This window comes from Leptopilina boulardi, unplaced genomic scaffold, assembly GCF_019393585.1.
Source record: "Leptopilina boulardi isolate dan_hultmark-lab unplaced genomic scaffold, ZJU_Lbou_2.1 LbouV2_403, whole genome shotgun sequence".
NCBI lineage: Eukaryota > Metazoa > Arthropoda > Insecta > Hymenoptera > Figitidae > Leptopilina > Leptopilina boulardi.
In genome coordinates, this window is record NW_026137978.1 from 359648 (window position 1) to 380066 (window position 20419).

The following is a 20419-nucleotide window of genomic DNA, read 5'->3' on the forward strand; positions in this document are numbered from 1 at the left end:
AGATACCCTTCACAGATAAAATTACCATATGTCGGGAAGTTACCCTTCCCAGATATAAATTACTATATATCAGGTAAGTTTCCATAAGTCGATAAGTTATCATTCATAGATGTTATCCATGAATTTCTACTTTACCTACTAAGTGATTCATAGTGTTTTCAAGATCTACCGCACAGGACAATCGATGCCGTAGAGTAATAGTAGGGAGTGATGTGGTGGGAGAGATGGGGTGGGAGTGTAACCTAGCTACCCCCCCTTACCATCCACTCATTTGCATATGCCTTTTTAGAGAATCCCTCCCACTTTCCACCCTCTTGGCCACCCACCACCCCCTAATTTGCATATATCTTTCCTATGAATTAACATATACGGCCCCGAAAATTCAAAAATCATAATTAGAACGTCGAGGAACAAAGGGTTCGCGAGATACCGCGCGGGACTGTGGGTGGTTGGGAGTAGGTGGCTGTGGGTGGTGCACAGTGGATGACTCAAAAGTGAAGTGTGCGCGGCACATGCGCGCGTACGTCACCGGGCCCGTTGGTAGTCCATGCGTCAAGTGGGGATGGAGTTCGGTAGTGGGGTGTTGTGAATGGTGGGGACGACATGTACCTCAGGCGATTCCCGTGGCAAGGAAAGTCATTCTGTTCTAGGTTCCAGAATCAGCAGCATCAACCCGGGGCTCCTCCTTACATGCACCAGTAGTAGAAGCTATCTCACCAAGCTGAGTCAGGTCCATGAGAGAGAGAGAGGGGTGCTACTCACTCACGCCAATAGTAGCTGTCTCACCAAGCTGAGTCAGGTCCATGAGAGAGAGAGAGAGAGAGAGAGAGAGAGAGAGAGCAGAGCAGAGCCAGAGAGAGAGAGAGAGAGAGAGAGAGAGAGAGAGAGAGAGAGAGGGGGGACACCTACACGTAGAAGCAGTTGTAGTAGAAGCGTGCACATATATCTCATCTAACTCAACACGCTTGAGACTACTTTCACTTCACAGACTGTAGTCTCAGTGAGTTAAGACTTGTTTCTTGCCTGTCTCAACTTGCTCAAGCGCGCTAGAGAGGGGGTGCTACTTTTACACACATTGTGTGTTATAAAGTGTAGTCAGAACATTTTTATGTAAGTATTTATTTATATGTGTATATAATGTTAGTAATAATTAAAAAAAAATTCCCTTATTCTGTTGCAGACTAGTCTCAGGAGTAACAACAACACAATTAAGGGTCAAAAGCATTCAGTTTGGAGGTTCCAAATATATCCGTGAGAGGAGGTTCCACTACATTCAACTACATTCAACAGCATTTTTTTTCTCTGTTTCAGCTTATTCTTTTTGTTACAGTATCGTCCTAAATAAAAAACAACAATAAAAAATGGCTACACGCAGAAATAATAAACCTTATGAAAGAATAGTTTCACAGGATAGCATTAATGAAATTTGTGAAGTATCAGAAAATTTCATTAATGTTGCTAAAATTGAGTTAGAATCTGTATCATCCAAGTCAGGTGATGATCGTTTCATTAGCGCATTTGAGTGGCATAACAAATGTAAAAAACATTATTCTCTTTTAAAAAAATTTTCAAAACGTTTTTCTTCTATTAAAGGTAATCAAAAGGAGAGAATTTTAAATTTACTAAAACAAATTTATTATTTTGAATGCCACTTTGATTCGGTAATGAAACGTGGATCAGGTTTGGAAGCGAATGATAGAATTAAATGGACTGTGACTGATAGGGCATTTAATTCAAGAATTCAAAGCGGAACAATTATTAATATGAGTCACATAGATGTTAATTTATTCTTAGATGATGCCTTTTCAATTTATGAAGATCAAGTTAAAGCCTGTTTAAATAGGTTAGGTTGCTTAAAAGTTTATACAGTTTTGGTAGCTAAATTTAAAAAGACTTTAGCTGATGGAACAAGTATTTTAGATTTGAAATCATTTATTGCAAAAACAGGCGAGATTTTCCCTGCAACAGATTTAAATAACTTTTATAATGAAAATGTTAAGCAAATAACCCTCAAACTTATGGAAGAATTTCAGGAGAAAGAATCAAATTGGCAACTTCACTCTATTCTCAGATTAGATGTGAACTTTAACAAATACAACCCTATGCGTGTTGGTTGTTTCATTAAACTGCCACTTGCCATTGAACGAAAAAAAGCCTGTATAAATGTCCGAAAAGAAGGTAATGAATGCTTCAAGTGGGCGATTCTTTCAGCATTATATCAAACCTCCTCTAATTCGGGAAGAGTGAAAAAATATGAGAAATTTGAAGATACTTTAAATTTTACAGGTATTACATTTCCTGTAACATTTAAGGATATCCGAAAATTTGAATCTCAAAATGATGTTTCAGTAAATGTTTATGGTTTACAAAAGCATAAATCAAAATTTACTGTAATACCATTATATCTCTCATCTAGTAAGAAAGTCTCACATGTGAATCTTTTACGCATTGAGGAAGATTATGATGAATGTGAGGAGGAAGATTGTGTTGAAAAATCAAACACTACCACCTCATTCACTTATCATTTCGTTTGGATAAAAAATTTATCCAGGCTTGTAGGCAAACAATTATCACAGTCTGAATTTAAGAAGCATATTTGTGATCGGTGTTTACATTATTTTAAAAATGAAGAGGAGCTTAATAATCATATAGAAAATTGTATAAAACTAAATAAAACTAAAGTTATTTTACCAAAGCCTGGACAAAATAGGGTTCATTTTAAGAATTTTTATAACAAGGAGCGTGCTCCGTTTATCATATATGCTGACTGTGAGAGCCTACTGCTTCCTGCGACTGATTGTTCATTCGTAGGGGATAATACAGAAGTTTTTCAAATACATAAACTTCTGAGCATTGGCTACTATTTAAAGTGTTATGATGACACTTTATCAGTATACAAAGCATCCCCTATTAATGAAGAAGATGCAGCAAAATGGTTTGCTCGTGAATTAAAACAAGTGACAGAGGATGTTGAGCCTGTTTTTATAACTAAGTTTCCGATGGAAGTCTTAAATGCAACTCAAAAAGCAGCATTCAAAAATACTAATGTTTGTCACATCTGCAGAAAAATTATCACGCATAGGGGTGTTAAGGTTAGAGATCACTGTCATATAACTGGTAAATATAGAGGAGTCGCTCATCAAGATTGCAATCTGAAATATCAGGTTTCAAAAACTATTCCTGTGGTTTTTCATAACTTGAGTGGATATGATGCACATTTCATTATAAAAGCTATCGCGACTGAGTTTGAGGGTAATGTTAGCCTCCTTCCAATTAATAAAGAAAAATATATAAGTTTTACTAAACACGTTGCAGCAAATGATATCAAATTTAAATTTATAGATTCCTTTAGATTCATGGCATCATCTTTGGATAAATTAGCATCTTATTTGACGAATTATAATATTGTAAATTCTGAATTTCAAGCCTATGATATGGATAAAATTCAGTTACTAACCCGTAAAGGAATTTTTCCATATGAGTACTTGGATTGTAGATTAAAACTTAATGAGGAACAACTACCGCCAATAGAGAAATTTTACAGTACCTTAAATGATTCAAATATAAGTAATGAAGATTATCTACATGCACAAGAGGTTTGGTCTGCATTTAATTGCAAAAATATCGGTGATTATGTATATTTATACATGAAAACAGACATTTTATTACTTGCAGATGTTTTTGAAAATTTTAGAGACCAATGTCTTGATGCATATGGTTTAGATCCAGCTCACTATTATACAACTCCTGGATTGAGTTGGGATGCTATGCTAAAGTATACAAATGTTGAGTTGGAACTTCTTACAGATATTGACATGATCATGTTTATTGAACGTGGCATTAGGGGTGGGATTAGCCAATGTTCAAATAGATATGCTCATGCTAATAATCATTATATGAAGAATTATAATGAAAAGGAAGAATCATCTTACATTGTGTACTTGGACGCTAATAACCTTTATGGATGGGCTATGGTACAAGCACTTCCCTACGGTGGTTTTGAGTGGGTAAAAAATATAGATAATACATTTAACTTTAACATCCCTGATGATTCACCTTTTGGTTACATATTAGAAGTGGATTTAGATTACCCTCATGAATTGCATAACAGTCATAGTGACTTACCATTTTGTCCTGAACACTCAAAGCCACCTGGATCAAAACAATCGAAGCTGTTAACTACTCTCTTACCGAAACAAAAGTATATAATCCATTATCGTGCACTTAAACAAGCATTAGCACATGGTATTAAACTTAATCATATACATCGAATTTTAAAATTTAAACAGTCCACTTGGTTAAAAAGTTATATTGATTTTAATACTATGATGCGAACAAATGCTAAAAATGAGTTTGAAAAAAATTTGTTCAAACTTATGAATAATGCTGTTTATGGCAAGACTATGGAAAATGTACGAAAGCATGTAGATGTCAAGCTTGTGACAAAGTGGGAGGGTAGGTACGGTGCCGAGGCTCTTATTTCAAAACCAAACTTCCACACAAGAGCTATCTTTAATGATAACTTGATTGCTGTGGAACTCACAAAAACGGAAGTGTACATGAATAAGCCAATCTATATTGGACTTAGCGTTTTAGATATTTCTAAAACATTAATGTATGATTTTCATTATAATTATATGAAAATCAAGTATGGTAATAATTGTAAATTACTCTACACTGATACCGATAGCCTTGTGTATAAAATTAAATGTGCAGATATCTACTCTGATATGAAGGTAGATATTTGCAAATTTGATACATCAGATTACCCAGCTAATAATGTATATGGCATTCCGCAAGCTAACAAAAAAGTCTTGGGTCTCATGAAAGATGAGTGCAGTGGGAAAATTGTAACAGAATTTGTTGGATTGCGGAGTAAAATGTACAGTCTTCGCGTTGAAGGTCAAGATTTTATAAAAAAAGTTAAAGGTATCAAGACGGCAGTTGTGAAAAAAACTATTACTTTCAATGATTATCTATTCTGCTTAAAAAACGTTCAAATTCAATCTAGAACACAGTATTGTATTAGATCAAAATTGCATAATGTACACACATTAAAACAAACCAAAACAGCTTTAAGTCCATTTGATGATAAGAGATATTTATTAAAAAATAGTACAGACACTCTCGCTTGGGGACATTGCAATATTGTAAACCATGATGATGATGATGATGTAGAAATGTTACAAGTCTGATGTATATATTTGTTATTTATTTATATTTATTGTATATTTCTTATTTATTTATATTTATTGTTTATATTTCTTATTTATTTATATTTGTTATACATTTTGAAAAAAAAGAGTTGTAGTGGAAGGAAAAGTGTAATTAAATTCTTATTAAATGAAAACTTTTTATTAATTTTATGTTTACTTTATTTAACACAACCTTCATATACATTATTACAATTGTTGACATAGCTCTAACAAGTATAAATAAATTCTCAGAAGATGCCTTTGTTCCTTTTTTTCAAAAAAAAGCAAGTTGAAACAAGTATAATCTGTGAAAAGCATAAATTTCTTTCTTTGTTCCTTTTCAAAAAAAAGCAAGTTGAAACAAGTCTAATCTGTGAAAAGCATAAATTCTTTTCTTTGTTCCTGTTCAAAAAGACAAGTTGAGAAAAGTCTAGACCATGAAATGCATAAATTCTTTTCTTTGTTCCTGTTCAAAAAAAAGGCAAGTTGAAACAAGTCTAGTCTGTGAAAAGACTAAAATTTTTTTTTAAATTATAACGACTTTTTTTTTTTTTCCTTCAACAATGAAGTTGGAATTTGTCTAAACTTGCTTAATTTCATTCAGTATATTAAAAGAACATTCTCTTAACTTTTCTAAAAGTTAACTTTAACTTTTGAAATAGTTAACTTTAACTTTTCAAATAGTTAACTTTAACTTTTCAAATATTTACATGCTTTTTAAATGTAACTTTTCTAAAAGTTAACTTTAACTTTTCTGTTAACTTTAACTTTTCTAAAAGTTAACTTTAACTTTTCTAAAAGTTAACTTTAACTTTTCAAATAGTTAACTTTAACTTTTCAAATAGTTAACTTTAACTTTTCAAATTTTACATTTCTGATTTTTTTATCCAACTATTGTGAGAATTATCGAATCCAAGCCATTTGACATAGATTTCATTACGACGATTTTTGAGGACTTTTTCTACCAAATAAATATCTGGAAATTTCACTTTGGAAATTTCTTCTTCATAGAAGCCGCCTTCGATGGGTTGATCTTGATAATCCTTCAGCTTGTAAGTTACTGGATTCGTTGATTTGACTTGAATAATGGTGAAAATTTCAGTCGTCCAGTTGGATGTGTATCCTTTTTCAAAAACATTCTTTTACTTGCTCACTCGTACTCGATCACCAACTATGAATTTTGCTTTTTTAGGCAAAATTTTTCTTTGTTTGGAGATGCGTTTCAACAGTTTCTTTTCATCTTCTCTGCTGACATCCTTAGGTTTCATTCCAATAGTACGATGTTTATTGTTATTATACTTTGTAACAAGAGATGGTAAAATGTCTTCCCATTTATAACTTCCTCGTAAGTTGAACTGTGGCCACATCATATTTTTTAGTGTGCGGTTAAATCTTTCGATAATTGAAGCTTTTAAATTACTATAAGTTGAATACAGTTTAATTTTATATGATTTCATTAAACTCTCAAATATAGAATTATAAAATTCTTTTCCTTTATCAGTATGCAAGTTTGTAGGAACACGTCCATTCACAAGTATAGATTCCATAGCTTCAGAAACATCTTTTCCACTTTTACTTTTTACAGGAATAGCCCATGCATACTTGGAAAATATATCTATAACTGTAAGCATATATTTAAAACCTTTATTAACTTTAGAATAAGGTATCATTTCAACTAAATCTGCTTGCCAAGTTTCATCAATTCCACGCATTTCTACTTTACGACGTGGATAATTTCTCCTAGCTTGCCTATGTAACTCTGTCACAACTGTTAACTTTTTATCATCCATGTTCAAGGATTTATAATAAAATGATCTGAATAGAACAATATTCAATATAATAATGATCTTGATTTTACAAGTTCACTCTTAATATATAATTTGAGCTTCCCGTAATTCTTCAATTATTGACATAATTTCATTGTTATGACTTGAATTGCCAGCCTGTTGTGATGCGACAAGTAAGCGTAGACGATCAACAATCTCGTTTGGATCATCCCAATAGACATAGTCTGGATATGATTCTTTCTTCACCGTCATAAATTGTGGTAATTGAGTTTTTCTCTTCAAATAAGAATCTCCGGATTTGAGCAAAAGTTTTGCAATAACATTAGTATATTTGTAAGTCTTATTACTACGAATAGGTTTATTTGGGCTATAGTTCTTTCTATGTGCATTCGTACTACGCAGGATTTCTTTATAGTTTACGAAATCATTAGCATTTGTTAACTTCTGATCAGGTTTTTGTCGGAATATGAGTTCCAATAATCCATCCGTTTTAGAATATTTTTTCTTCCCAACTAGGTTAATGTAAGAACCTTCAAAATTAATTTGCGTATCACCAATCATATATGTACCGTCGGGAAGTTTACGTACTCCATAAACCATATCTATATATTGTTTCCTATTTTTGTCCAACATTTGTAGAAATTTCTTTGTTAATTTATCAGAATCTTCTTCTTCTTCCATAGTATCAATCACATTACTTGCGTCTTTAATATTATACATGCCTTGCTCATGAAAGGTATCATTAGGTATATTATTATTTTGCTCATTAACAATAATATTATGATTCTCTTGATTGGTCAATCTATCAATTATATTTTCTTTTGATAAATTTTGCATGTCTTCTTCTTCATAAATAGGATCATAAAACGTTACATCATCATTATAAATAGATTTGTTGAAAGGTGTATCTTTACTAATGGCAGTCTTAAAAGATGATTCAAAGTCTTCTTCTTTCTTTACATGGTTTTGAAAATTTTCAATCTTTATAGGATTTTTAGTTATATTGACTAATTTTTCCAATGGAGTAACTAATGGTTGAAAGGTTTCTTTCAACATATTTTCAGCTGACTCTCTGCCACTTTTAAGAATACGATGCTTTCGACGTATATCATCACTTGCTGCAGCTATTTGATGTAGTATCTCTCGCTCCTTTCGAAACATGTTTATTTATTTATTTACTTATGTTTACATTCGGATGTATAATCAGAGAAAGAAGTGCATTCGTTTTTCCACAATTTGATGGTCCACAAAAAGCTGCTCGAATACTATTTGAAAATAAACTTCCCTGTCGTTTAACCCCATTATCTTTACTTTCAATGAGGTTATCCACATTGGCAATGGGGAGTTGTACAGGTTGTACCTTGAACTGCATCTTAGAATTGACTAATGAAAAAACTATAAATACCCCACTTATATAGGCGCCCTCAATCAGTTGGTTATAGACCATTGTCGAGTGAGGAATGATTACTCACGATAAAGTGAAGAAAAATTCTTGCAGTGGTCAAGGATTTCTCAATACTTTAATTAACAAATTACCATTCGAGTGTCACATTCCTGGTTATCAATATTGTGGACCTGGAACAAAGTTGGCAAAACGTCTTGCACGAGGGGATCCTGGTATAAGCCCTTTGGATACGGCTTGTAAGGAGCATGATATAGCCTATTCAAAAGATAAAGACTTGGCTGCAAAAAATACTGCAGACAAAATACTAGCTGAAAAGGCGTGGGAACGAGTAATTTCCAAGGACGCTAAAATTAGTGAAAAAGCAGCTGCATTAGCTGTAACTAATATAATGAAAGCTAAATCTAAATTTGGGATGGGTTTAAAAATTAATAATAATATTAAGAAAAAGATTGTGAAGAAGAAGAAGAAGAAGTCGAAGAAGAAGAAGAATACAATTTCCAAGAAAAATAAACGCATGACATTAGGGAAGATTATTCATGCTGCTAAAAATAATATGAAAAATAATCATAACGCAACGGACACTATTAAAACAGCAATGATTGGTGCACAAAATGCAGTTAAAAATCTTGGTAGTAAATATAAAATTTCATCACCTCGAATACTTCCTGTACCTTCAAAAGTTGGCGGTATTTTATTGCTAATACCAATTTTTTCCGGGCTTAGTGCATTAGGATCACTTAGTAGTGGAGTCAGTGGTATTGTAAAAGCAGTAAATGATGCTAATGCTGCTAAAAAACAACTTTCAGAAGCACATCGACATAATGAAACAATGGAGGCCATTGCTATAGGAAAGGGTATATATTTGAAACCCTATCGTAAAAGACTTGGTCTTTATATTAAACCACATCAAGGAAATGGATTGAAATATACAAAGAGTGTTCAAGAAAACTAATATTGAAGCTACCTCACCGCGCACTAACCGACTATGATTTACTTAAATATGCTAAACTTATGAAAATACCTAAATTTCGTGGAGTTTTTATGAGAAATGAATTACCTATTACAGGACCTTATAAATGTGAATCAGCCATAATTAATCTTGATAATAAAGGTCCTGGAACACATTGGGTAGCATATAAAAAGATAAACAATGAAACTGAATATTTTGATAGTTTTGGAAATCTTTCACCACCATTGGATCTCATTGTTTATCTAGGTGTTGGTAGCTATATAAAATATAATCATGAGAGATATCAAAATTTTGATACATTTATATGTGATCATTTATGTCTTAAATTCTTATGTAAGCAACTTAACGTTAAGTAAATAATTATAACCTTCAGTATAAAAGTAGATGTCCAACATGAATGACTCTTTTACTTTAACGTTAACGGGAAAGTCTTCATTTCTGGAGGCTTCATACTTCCAACCTATTGAACTTTCACCTAATAAAAATTATACACTTGGACTTGTTGATTTATTTACATATAACTCAATTCCTAACATTGATGAAAATTGCAACAAATTTTATATAAATAATATTGAGATTACTATACCTACTGGTAGTTATGAAATTAAGGATATAGAAGCATATTTAAAACGTCAAATAACAGATAAAAATTATTTGTCAATAGAGTGCAACAATAGTACATTACGATGCTATATTAAATCAAATCTTTGGATTGACTTTACTCCTGAAGATTCTATTGCTAGTTTATTGGGATTCACTGCTCGCAAACTACCACCGAATGTAAAACATTCCTCTGATTTACCTGTAAAAATATTGAAACTGAATGCTCTACGCATTGAATGTAATATTACCACTGGAGCGTATATAAATAGTGAAAAAGTCCACACTATACATGAATTTTTCCCCACTGTTCCACCGGGATATAAGATTGTAGAAGTTCCAGCACACATCATTTACCTTCCAGTCGCCGTAAGGACAATACATAACATTCAGCTGCGTATAGTAGATCAGAACGGTATTTTGGTTAATTTTAGAGGAGAGACAATAACAATCCGTTTACATATTAAATCAATGTAATGGGTATTGTTTATAATCGAAAAGTTGGAAGTAGTTATAAAACTCAAACACCATGTCCATCGAAGATCAGTTTGAAAACAGCTCGCAAGGTGTTAACATCTCAGAGTCGACAATTCCTGAAGCAGCTAGGTCTACGAGTCAGAAATCAAAACTAAGGAAGAGAAAGAAGAGAAGAGGAGAAAATTTTTTCTTGTTTATTTTGTGTCGCTGTTATAAGAAAAATGGAGGAGATTCTCAGCATTCCAGCATCAGTGAATTTTGATGAATCCATAGCTAATTATGAGATTCACAGTCATCAACCATATGCATCCTCATCGTTTAACAATAGTGATGAAATTCGCATTATTGTACAAAATCAAGATTTATCTATTTTACCAAGCAATAGTGTATTACATATTTTTGGAAGGTTGACTAATGCTGATGGAACTGATGCCACACAAAATATTCATTTTACCAATAATGCAATAGCCTATTTGTTTGATGAAATTCGTTATGAATTGAATGGTATTGAGATTGACCGTTGCAAGTATGTTGGACATACAACTACTATGAAAAGCTTGGTTTCTTTAACACCACCTCAACTTAACCGCACTGAAAATGCAGGAGTTTTGAATGTGAAATTGAATACAAGAATGGCATTACAAGATGGATAATTTGATATACCAATACCACTTAGTATGATTTTTGGTTTTGCTGAAGATTATAAAAAAATTGTTATGAATGCTAAACATGAACTGATTTTAATAAGAGCACGTAGTGATTTAAATTCTATTATTCAAATGGGCGAAGGTGCAGATGAACAGTTCAAAGTGCAAATTAATAAAGTGGAATGGTTAGTGCCATATGTTTTACCATCTGATAATAATAAAATCAAATTATTGAAATTTATCGAAAAAGATCCACTTATTTCAATGAGTTTTCGATCGTGGGAAATGTTTGAATATCCTTTAATTCCATCAAGTACAAGAGTCATGTGGCAAATAAAATCGTCAACACAATTAGAGAAGCCTCGATATGTAATTGTTGGATTCCAAACAGGAAGAAAAGATAAACGTAAAAAGTCTGCTAGTTATTTTGATCACTGCGACATTACAAATGTAAAACTCTTTTTAAATTCACAATCATATCCTTATGGAAATTTAAATTTAAATTTTAATCAAAATCAATATTCTATACTTTATGATATGTATGCTAATTTTCAATCTTCCTACTATGGAAGAGATTCTGAACCCATATTGATGCTCATCCTCGAGTTTACCTCTTTGAACCTCCATGTGCTTGGAATTCACTACCTGAACGTTATAAAAGTGAAAATCTCTGGCTACCAAACAATTATCATGGAATCCACTGGATGTCTGGAGATGTATCTTACGATGAACTGCGTACTATTATACAAGAAACATTACGAGGTGCAAAAACTATCTACACGAAAGGTGTTGAAAAAAAGCAGTGGTTAGAAAAATATTTGTTAAATGTACAAAATTTAGAAGATTTAGACTGTCCAGCGATTAAAAATATTAAAACTGAATCGTTGTTAACTACATGTACGCATCATATTACACAAACTAACCATTGTGCTGTAAACATTGTTATGATTCTTCGAAATTGGTTTCTAAATGTATCGAATGAATTGAGAAATTTTTCAGATGGCGTTGATGAAGTGGATTGTACTTATACTACTTTAAAATCTTTTTATGAAACTTCTGAATCTCTAATATTATAAATTTAATCTATTTTTGAATAAATAAATATAATAGTATTAAAAAATTAATATCTTTTTATTGTTGTGCCACCTATGCCCTTAGTATTAAGACTAATAATGAAGGTAAAATAAGAAAAGAAACAATTTTTTTAAGTAAAAATTTATAAATTTATTTTCTCTCACATTTTTGAATATATATTTACATTTTTTTCTATTACAATTTTTTTATATATATTTTAATAATATTTAATATTATTTATATTCAAATTGAATTTCATTAAATTTTCCACCCAGATATTTTAATTGCAATGTTTGAGACTGCGCGGCTTCTTCCATCATCGTATAGGAAGTAGGTTCAGCTTCAAACAGCCGAGCAAACCTTGCTGGCAGGAATGTTGTGAAAGCAGAATCCAATTCTGCTACAATCCTGACTCCGAATTTGGTCTGCACTCGCTTTATTTTAGTCACTGCATACAACCCATTTGGAGCCAATTCAGCTTGCGGTTTGGTAGGTAGGAAGCTTTCCATACGGCCAACAGCGTTAAGTTTTTGTAAATCCATAGTTTTTTTTATATCTGTAAGCAAAAAAATAAAATTAAAAATAATAAAATTGAATAAAAAAAAGGATTTGAAGAAAAAAAAAAGGATATAATACATACCGAAAAATGTCTCTACTGCTGCTAATGCTGCTGCTGCTAGTGCTGATGCTGCTAGTGCTGATGCTGCTACTGCTGGTGCTGATGTTGGAAATCTAGGATAGAAATGATCTCTCTGGAACTGGAACCCGCATTTTAATTCTGCAACCCCATTCTTCCTCAACTCCCACTCTATATTACCCCCACTTGAAAACTGCGCAGGCAACTCCCCTTTAATGTAAACTCTGTACCCCCACTCTATTACAATAATGCGCACGCAAAGTTGTTGAAAAGAGAGGGAGAGTGCGCGCGCAACTCACCATATACTCTGTATCCCCTCTTTATTATAATAATGCGCACGTAAAATTGTTGAAAAGAGAGGGAGAGTGCGCGCGCAACTCACCGTACCCCACTCTGGTTGTCAAGAGGGTGGAAAGTGGGAGGGAATCTCAAAAGGCATATGCAAATGAGTGGGTGGTAAGGGGGGGGGTCAAGAGGGTTCAAAAAATTCAAAGCATATGCAAATGATATGCAAATGAGTGGGTAGTAAGGGGGTGGCCAAGAGGGTTAAAAAATTCAAAGCATATGCAAATGATATGCAAATGAGTTGGTAGTAAGGGGGTGGCCAAGAGGGTTCAAAAATTCAAAAATTCCCGCTAGCAACAGCGCCATCTCGCGACAACGGTCGGTAACACCGATCTATGGTAAAGTAGAGTTACCATAGGTCGGTAAGGTAGGAATCGAAGAGGACTGAGCTAGAACCGACATAGCTCTACTACTGAGAACGTTTGTATTAACTCATATATGAAGAGCTGAACGATCCAGCTCCACATTTATGAGTTAACAGTATAAAGAATAATACATTTATTTACACGTTTTTCTAATAATTCCCTCAACCTCAATAAAATCATCAGGATTAAAAAGTTCTATATCCTCTTTAAAGTTTTCAACTCTAACCTCAACTTTATATTCTCCGTTACTTATGGAACCAAGCCCATAAGAAAACGATAAGACTTTAATTATACATTTGTATAATCTAAAAGAAGATTTTACGTATCCTTTTATTTCTAAAAATTAAGAAAGCAAGAATATTATATAAATATAAAATTAAAAGAGTGTTAATAAATTGTTCTTAAAATAAATATTTAGCTTCCTCATTATGATAACAAATAAATTTGCTCTCTCATCGAGAAACCATTCAAAATATTTTGTTTATTTACATTATTGTCCAAAAAATATGTCATTTGCTGCAAGACAACTTAATTTACCATTTGATAGTCATTCCCATGAATATAATAAGTTGCGTGATGTTTTGAATATCCCATTGGTATTGTCAAGATTTCTTTATTCTGATTTGGTTTTTTTATTTAAAGTTTTGAATGGCTTTTTTCAATGTCCTCCTCTTTTATCTGTAATTAATTTGGCCATTCCAACAAGAAATACTAAAAACTATTTGCCGTTTCGAGTGACTTTTCATAGAACTAATTATGGAAATAATGAATTAATTAATAGAATTAGTAGAGAGGCTAATACAGTTTCTGATCAAGTTAACTTTTTTGATATAAATTTACAAAGATTCACCTCAGCATTTCGTAGATTAGTGTTTAGCATAGAAAGTATTGAGCCAATCTAGATGTTAGTTACTGTCTTTTTAAGTATAATTGTAATCTTTTTTTATAAATACTATTGTATGAAAGGGCATGTCCCGTTTATTTGATAAATAAAAATAAATAAAATAAAATTTCTGTTAAACAATCTGTCAATTTTTAAAAATTTGTAACTAAAATATAAATTTGTGAACATTATTTTTAATTATAAATACTATTATATTTTTTAATCTTATGTAAAATTTATATTAACAATTTTTTGTGGGTAGTTCGTAAAATCTTCGTGTTCGGTTTAAGGCATACTTACGTTGGAAAAAAAAATTTTCAATTTTTTTACATTTTTTTAATTCTTATAATGTCAAAAATACATGTAAAATATTTTGAAGAAATTCGGATTTTTAAAAAATTTATTCACGAATATATACCTGCATGTACGCGAAAACTATAGCAAAAACGATGTGGACATTAACTTTAAACTCGTTTTTCTCGAAACAGCGTTTTTAAAAACGGTACCCCCTGCAGCAAAAAATCTAAACATGATTTTAAGATATTTACAAAAAAAGAAACACACACTCACAAACATCTATACATTCCTTAGGCAAATTATGTACAATATATGTCTAAATAAAGGATTTTTTACTTTTAAAGAATATTTCAATTTAAAGAACAACAAAACTTCCCTTATGAGGAAGCACAATTATTTAATATTGTATTATTTTTGGAATCATACTTATATGACCAGTTGCTGTTGGTAAATCATCAAATTCAATTGTTTTAGAAAATGTATTATTAGTATATTGATCAGAATTTTCATCATTTTGTAATATTGTGATTTTTGAACCACTTTTAATTTCCAATTGATAGACTGTATTACCATCATTAAAAGAAGGATCTTTACAATATGTTGCTTTTGTTCCTTCAATATGTAAGACCTATAATATATTATAACACATTTTTAAAAAGTGTAATTATAATATTATTTTTTTCTTTAATAACAAAAAATCTTGGAGATTAATAAAATAATTTTAAAAAAGTAAAAAAATTTGAACATCTTACATAATTGATAATATTATTTTAAAATGCATAAATTATAATTGTCATTTATATATGTGTACGTATTTTTCTTTAATCTTTTCTTTTACATCTAAATAAAATCATTTCAACTTTTCCTTTAATTTAATATAAAAAATTATTTTTATAATTGTGAAAACGATTACACAGCCACACAAAAAAAAAGTACCCGGGCCGGGGAATGAGACCAACATTTCTTGATGTATTTTGATGCGCTGAACACGAATCTGAAGTCCGTTTAGCTCCATCACGTCAGGATTTTGATATAACCTCAAAAAACATAGCTGATTTTAAATGACAGGAAAAATTTTTTAAATAATGGCAGATTTGCTTGAATCTTGTTACTCGGGGGTTTTTGGGGTCGCTGATTACGAACTTAACGTCAGATTTATAAAATTCAAAATGGCGGATCCAATATGGCGACGAATTTTTAAAAAGTAGTTGGATTTTTACGAAAATTGGTATCTAGGGGTTTTGGGAGTCGCTGATTACAAATTTATCGTCAGATTATTCAAATTCAAAATGGCGGATCCAATATGGCGGACGAGTTTTTAAAAAATAGTTGAATTTTTATGTAACTTGGCCGATACTGGGGTTCCGAGTCCCTGCATCGTAATACGTTTCCTACGTGTGTCTGCCATGACGGCATCAAAGCCATTATCCAGGGACTTAGACGGATAGCGGACAAACTCCGTTGCCCACCGTCACCGCGTGGAGGTGCCCTGGATGCAGACACATGTAGAAACATAAAGATATTTAACCACCGTACTATATCTGCCATTTTACATTTGAATAATCTGACGTTAAATTCGTAATCAGCGACTCCAAAAAAACCCCATGATACCAATTTTTGTAAAAATCCAACTACTTTTTAAAAATTCGTCCGCCATATTGGATCCGCCATTTTGAGTTTTATAAATCTGACGTTAAATTCGTAATCAGCGACCCCAAAAACCCCCGAGTAACAAGATTCAAGCAAATCTGACATTATTTAAAAAATTTCTCCTGTCATTTAAAATCAGCTATGTTTTTTGAGGTTATGTCAAAATCCTGACGTGATGGAGCTAAACGGACTTCAGATTCGTGTTCAGCGCATCAAAATACATCAAGAAATGGTGGTCTCATTCCCCGGCCCGGGTACTTTTTTTTTGTGTGGCTGTGTTACAATAAGGATTATTTTTACGTAAACATTAATCGAAATATCGCCCTTATAAAAAAACTAAAGTGGTCCCTATTTATCCGGACGTGCACATATATGTTATTTTGCATTTGATCATTTCATGAAATACTAATGAGGGATTCCACGGGTAAAACGAACAGTTGTCAGTGACAAGTTATCGATTTGGCTCAAATTTTTTAGGCGTATTCTACGTCTAAAGAAACTCAACTAGCCAAAGTTTCAAGCCCCTATCTCATAAAGAACACTCGCAATCGTTAATTTTGTAAAAAGTGACATCTTTCAAAATAAAGATTGAAAAATCCATTTCTGCTCGAAAAAATGTTAATTTCGGTCAAAAAAAAAATTGGAAAGGTACTAGTTGATGGAAAATTTTCCGAAGAATCCAATGCCGTTGAAATTTTTGAGCTATCTCTAAACACATGCGCAGTAGATTTAAAAAACTGTTTTTTTTAATTCATAACTCAAAAACACCTATTTCGATTTCGCTCTAATTTTCGGGAAAGACAGCTGAAAAGCTATACTTTAAAATTGTTATACCTAAAATTTGCATATTTTGAGTTTTTAACCATTTTTATGCAAAATAGTGAGTTAATTCAAATTTTTTCAAGGTTTCCTTACAGTATTTGCTTTTTTGTGCGCATGCGCAGTTATATAGACAAAAACTAAGCCCAAATTCAAAATCCTCGGAAAATTTCCAATCAGTTCTCTATATTCACACTTATTTTTTATTTATTCTAAACAAATTTTAACAGAAAAAACAAGTACAAGTTATAATTAAGAGCATTACAAATATGAGAGTATTTAAAAAAAAATTTTGTTACGTTTGTTTTTTCAACTTAACATTTTTTTCAGTTTGGGAAATTATTAATTTTTGATGAACGATATTTTGTACAAAGAATTATAAACAAAGTACGGGCTTCCGTTTCCGGTACGGTAACTGTACATACGTGGTTTTTTGATAGCGCTGATATTTTTGTGATTTTTTAGAGTTTTAAGTGAAGGTAGGGTTTTCTGGTTGTGAAAGTGTGTGTTAGAAAGTGAGCTGTAAGTGATTATTTAGTTAGTGTGAGGGGCTGTTGGTGAGTGTGGGTAAAAAAAATAAAAAGTGTGACAGTGTGGTTGTGCTGAGGTTAGGTTGTGTGTTGGTAGGGAGAGAGAGAGGGCGATAGTAGAGAAAAGGAGTATTAAGAAGATCAAGGCGGGTTCGTAAGTTAGGGATAAGGAATGATTAGAACACCGCAGAAAAGAGACGGCAGGCAGGATAATGAGACGGAAGAGAGAATTGGCGGCGATGAGGAAGGGGAAACGAGAGAGTGCGACATGAAGACAGAGAAAGAAGGTGCAGGGGCGGATGAAGTTTTGGGCGAAGCTGAATCTCTTGTGAATCTGAATTTAGTGAGAAGCGATTCATTTCAATCGCTACCGGATTTGTCATGTTTCGTGGATAGAAAGAAAGTGGGAAGGCCCTTAAGGAAATAGTTGGAGTTTAAGGAAAGACGAGTAAATGACAAATGGTGGGCGGCAATGTTGCAAAACAAAGTAAGGGAGAGGAAAAGTTTAGTGAAGGAGGATGGGGAGGGGGACGAAGAAAAGGAGGAAGAGGAAGGAGTGAAGAAAAAGGAATCCGAGAAAGTGGGGGGAGAGTTAGAAGAGTTTATGAGAGTAATGATGAAAATGGGAGAGGAAACAAATGAAAGGATGGAGAGATTAAGTAAGGAGTTCAAAGAAAACAATGATCAGGGAAGGTTAAGGGATAGAAAGATGGAGGAAATTAGGGATGAGATTAGAGGGATTAGAGGCATGTGGGAAGAATGGGAAAAAGTATGGAAGAGAGAGAAAGGAGAGATGCTAGAAAAATTGGAAGTGTTGGAGTTGGATCAAGAGAAAATGGTAAAAGAAGGAAAAGAGGAGAGGAGAAAACTGGAGAAAAGGGGGGAGAGGTTGGAGGCACGAGAGATGAGTGATGCTGGGGAGAAAGGGTGCGAGAGGAAGAGCGGAGAAGGGTTGGAAGAGAAAGTGAAAGAACTAACGAGAATGGTGAAACAGATGGAGAGGGAAAAATGAAAGAGTGGTATCGCCATAAGAGGAATGAGGGTGAAAAAAGATGAGGGAAGAAAGGAGATTGAGAAACTTTTAAAGGATATAGGGGTAAAGGTGAATATCAGGAGCGTAAAGGGAATAGACGGGCAGGAAAAAGAGACACCTAAGATATGGATAGTGCAGCTAGGTTGTGAGGAAGAAAGAAGAGAGGTGATGGCGGATAAATATAAGCTGAAGGGAAGAAAGGAGAGGATAGAGGAGGATAAATCATGAGGAAAAAGAAGGAATAAATGGCTGTTAAGAGAAAGAGCATGGGAAGAGATGAGGAAGGGCAGGAAGGTGCAGATAGGTAGAGACTATATATGGGTGGAGGAGAGTAAATGGACGGTGGAGGATATAACAGCAGGAGTTGAAAGAAAAAGAGGAGGGGGGTTTGGGGAAAGCGCGGATGAAGATTGATAGGGAGAAGTTAACAGTTGTAGGAATTTACAGGAGAAGGGGGGAAAGAAAAGGATGGAAAGTGGTGGAGAATTGGATGGAGAAAGGGTAAGATGAGAAAGTATTAATGAGTGGAGATTTCAATGCGTGGACGGGGGAACTGGGAGGAGGAGGAACGTGGAACGAAGAGGAAAATAAATATCATAGAAATTCCAAGCATAAGGAGGTGGATGGTGAAGGAAGAGAATTGTTAAGTTTGTTAGGGGAAAGTGGATGGGCAATTTGTAACGGGAGTGTCGAAGGTGATGAGAAGGGGGAAATTACGTTTGTGGGTAGGGGTGAAACAGAAATAAATTATGTGCTAGCAGATGAGAGGACAAGGGCAGGGATCAGAAGAATGGAGGTAGGAAGTGAAGTGGACTCCGGACATTTTCCGCTGATAGTGGAGTTGAAAGAGAAGTTAAGAAGAGGAAAGCGAGAAAAGGTAGAAATAAGGATGAGGTTAGAAAAGCGAAAATGGGAAAATGGAGTGTATAGAAGTTGTTAAAATTTGAAAGAAGGATGAAGATTAAAGACGTAGAGCTGGAAGGAGAAGGGGGAGTGGATGAGAGATTAAAAAGGCTAAAGGCGGTAATAGAAGGAGTTAGAGAAGATATGAAGGGAGTGGGAGTTAAAAATGAGAGAAAAGTGTGGTGGGATGAGGAGTGAAAGAAGCAGAGAGAAGATGAGGGGATATACAAGGGAATCGAGGAGAGGGAGGATGGAGAGGAAGGAGTACAACTGATGCATAAGGGGCATGAGAAGCTGGTGAAAAGGAAAAGAGAGGAAGGAAAAGTGAGATTCTTGGAAGAGGTAGAGAAGGTGATAGAAGAAGGTAGAGAATAGGAGGTGATTAATAGGGAAAGAGGTAAGGGAAAGGGGGTGAACAGGGAGATCAAGATGGAGGATTGGACGGAGTATTTCAAGGGATTAAGTGGGGGAATGGATAATAGAATAAGAGGAGAAGGGAGAAGAAGGGGTAGGGAGATGGAGATGGGTGGAATACCCTACCGTCCGAAATTGTGCGAACTCTGCTTTTTCAACAACTATAAAACTGTTCAATTCTTCAAAAATATTAAAACTAAAATTGTTTCCTCTTTATTTTATTAAAGTTAATAAAATTCTGAAAGAAATGACACCTTGACAAAGAGAATATGTTATTTTTTCAATTAGATATCTAAGAAAAACCCAATTTTCAATGTTTTTACTATTTTTTTATTTCTCTGGCAAAAATTAATATTTTTAAACGTTCTTAGGCTCATTGAAATCGTAT

General features: G+C 33.4%; 1 protein-coding gene across 1 annotated transcript; it reads left to right on the plus strand.

The window, feature by feature from the left end:
* Positions 1–1664: 1664 nt before the first annotated feature.
* LOC127289294 (uncharacterized) lies at positions 1665–5195 on the plus strand. The gene has a single exon (XM_051317142.1). The coding sequence runs from the start codon at positions 1665–1667 to the stop codon at positions 5193–5195; it is 3531 nt and encodes a 1176-aa protein (XP_051173099.1).
* The last annotated feature ends 15224 nt before the right edge of the window (positions 5196–20419 follow it).

Coding starts and splice junctions, on each gene's coding strand:
- LOC127289294 (XM_051317142.1), top strand. CDS start 1,665: ATGAAACGTGGATCAGGTTTGGAAGCGAATGATAGAATTAAATGGACT.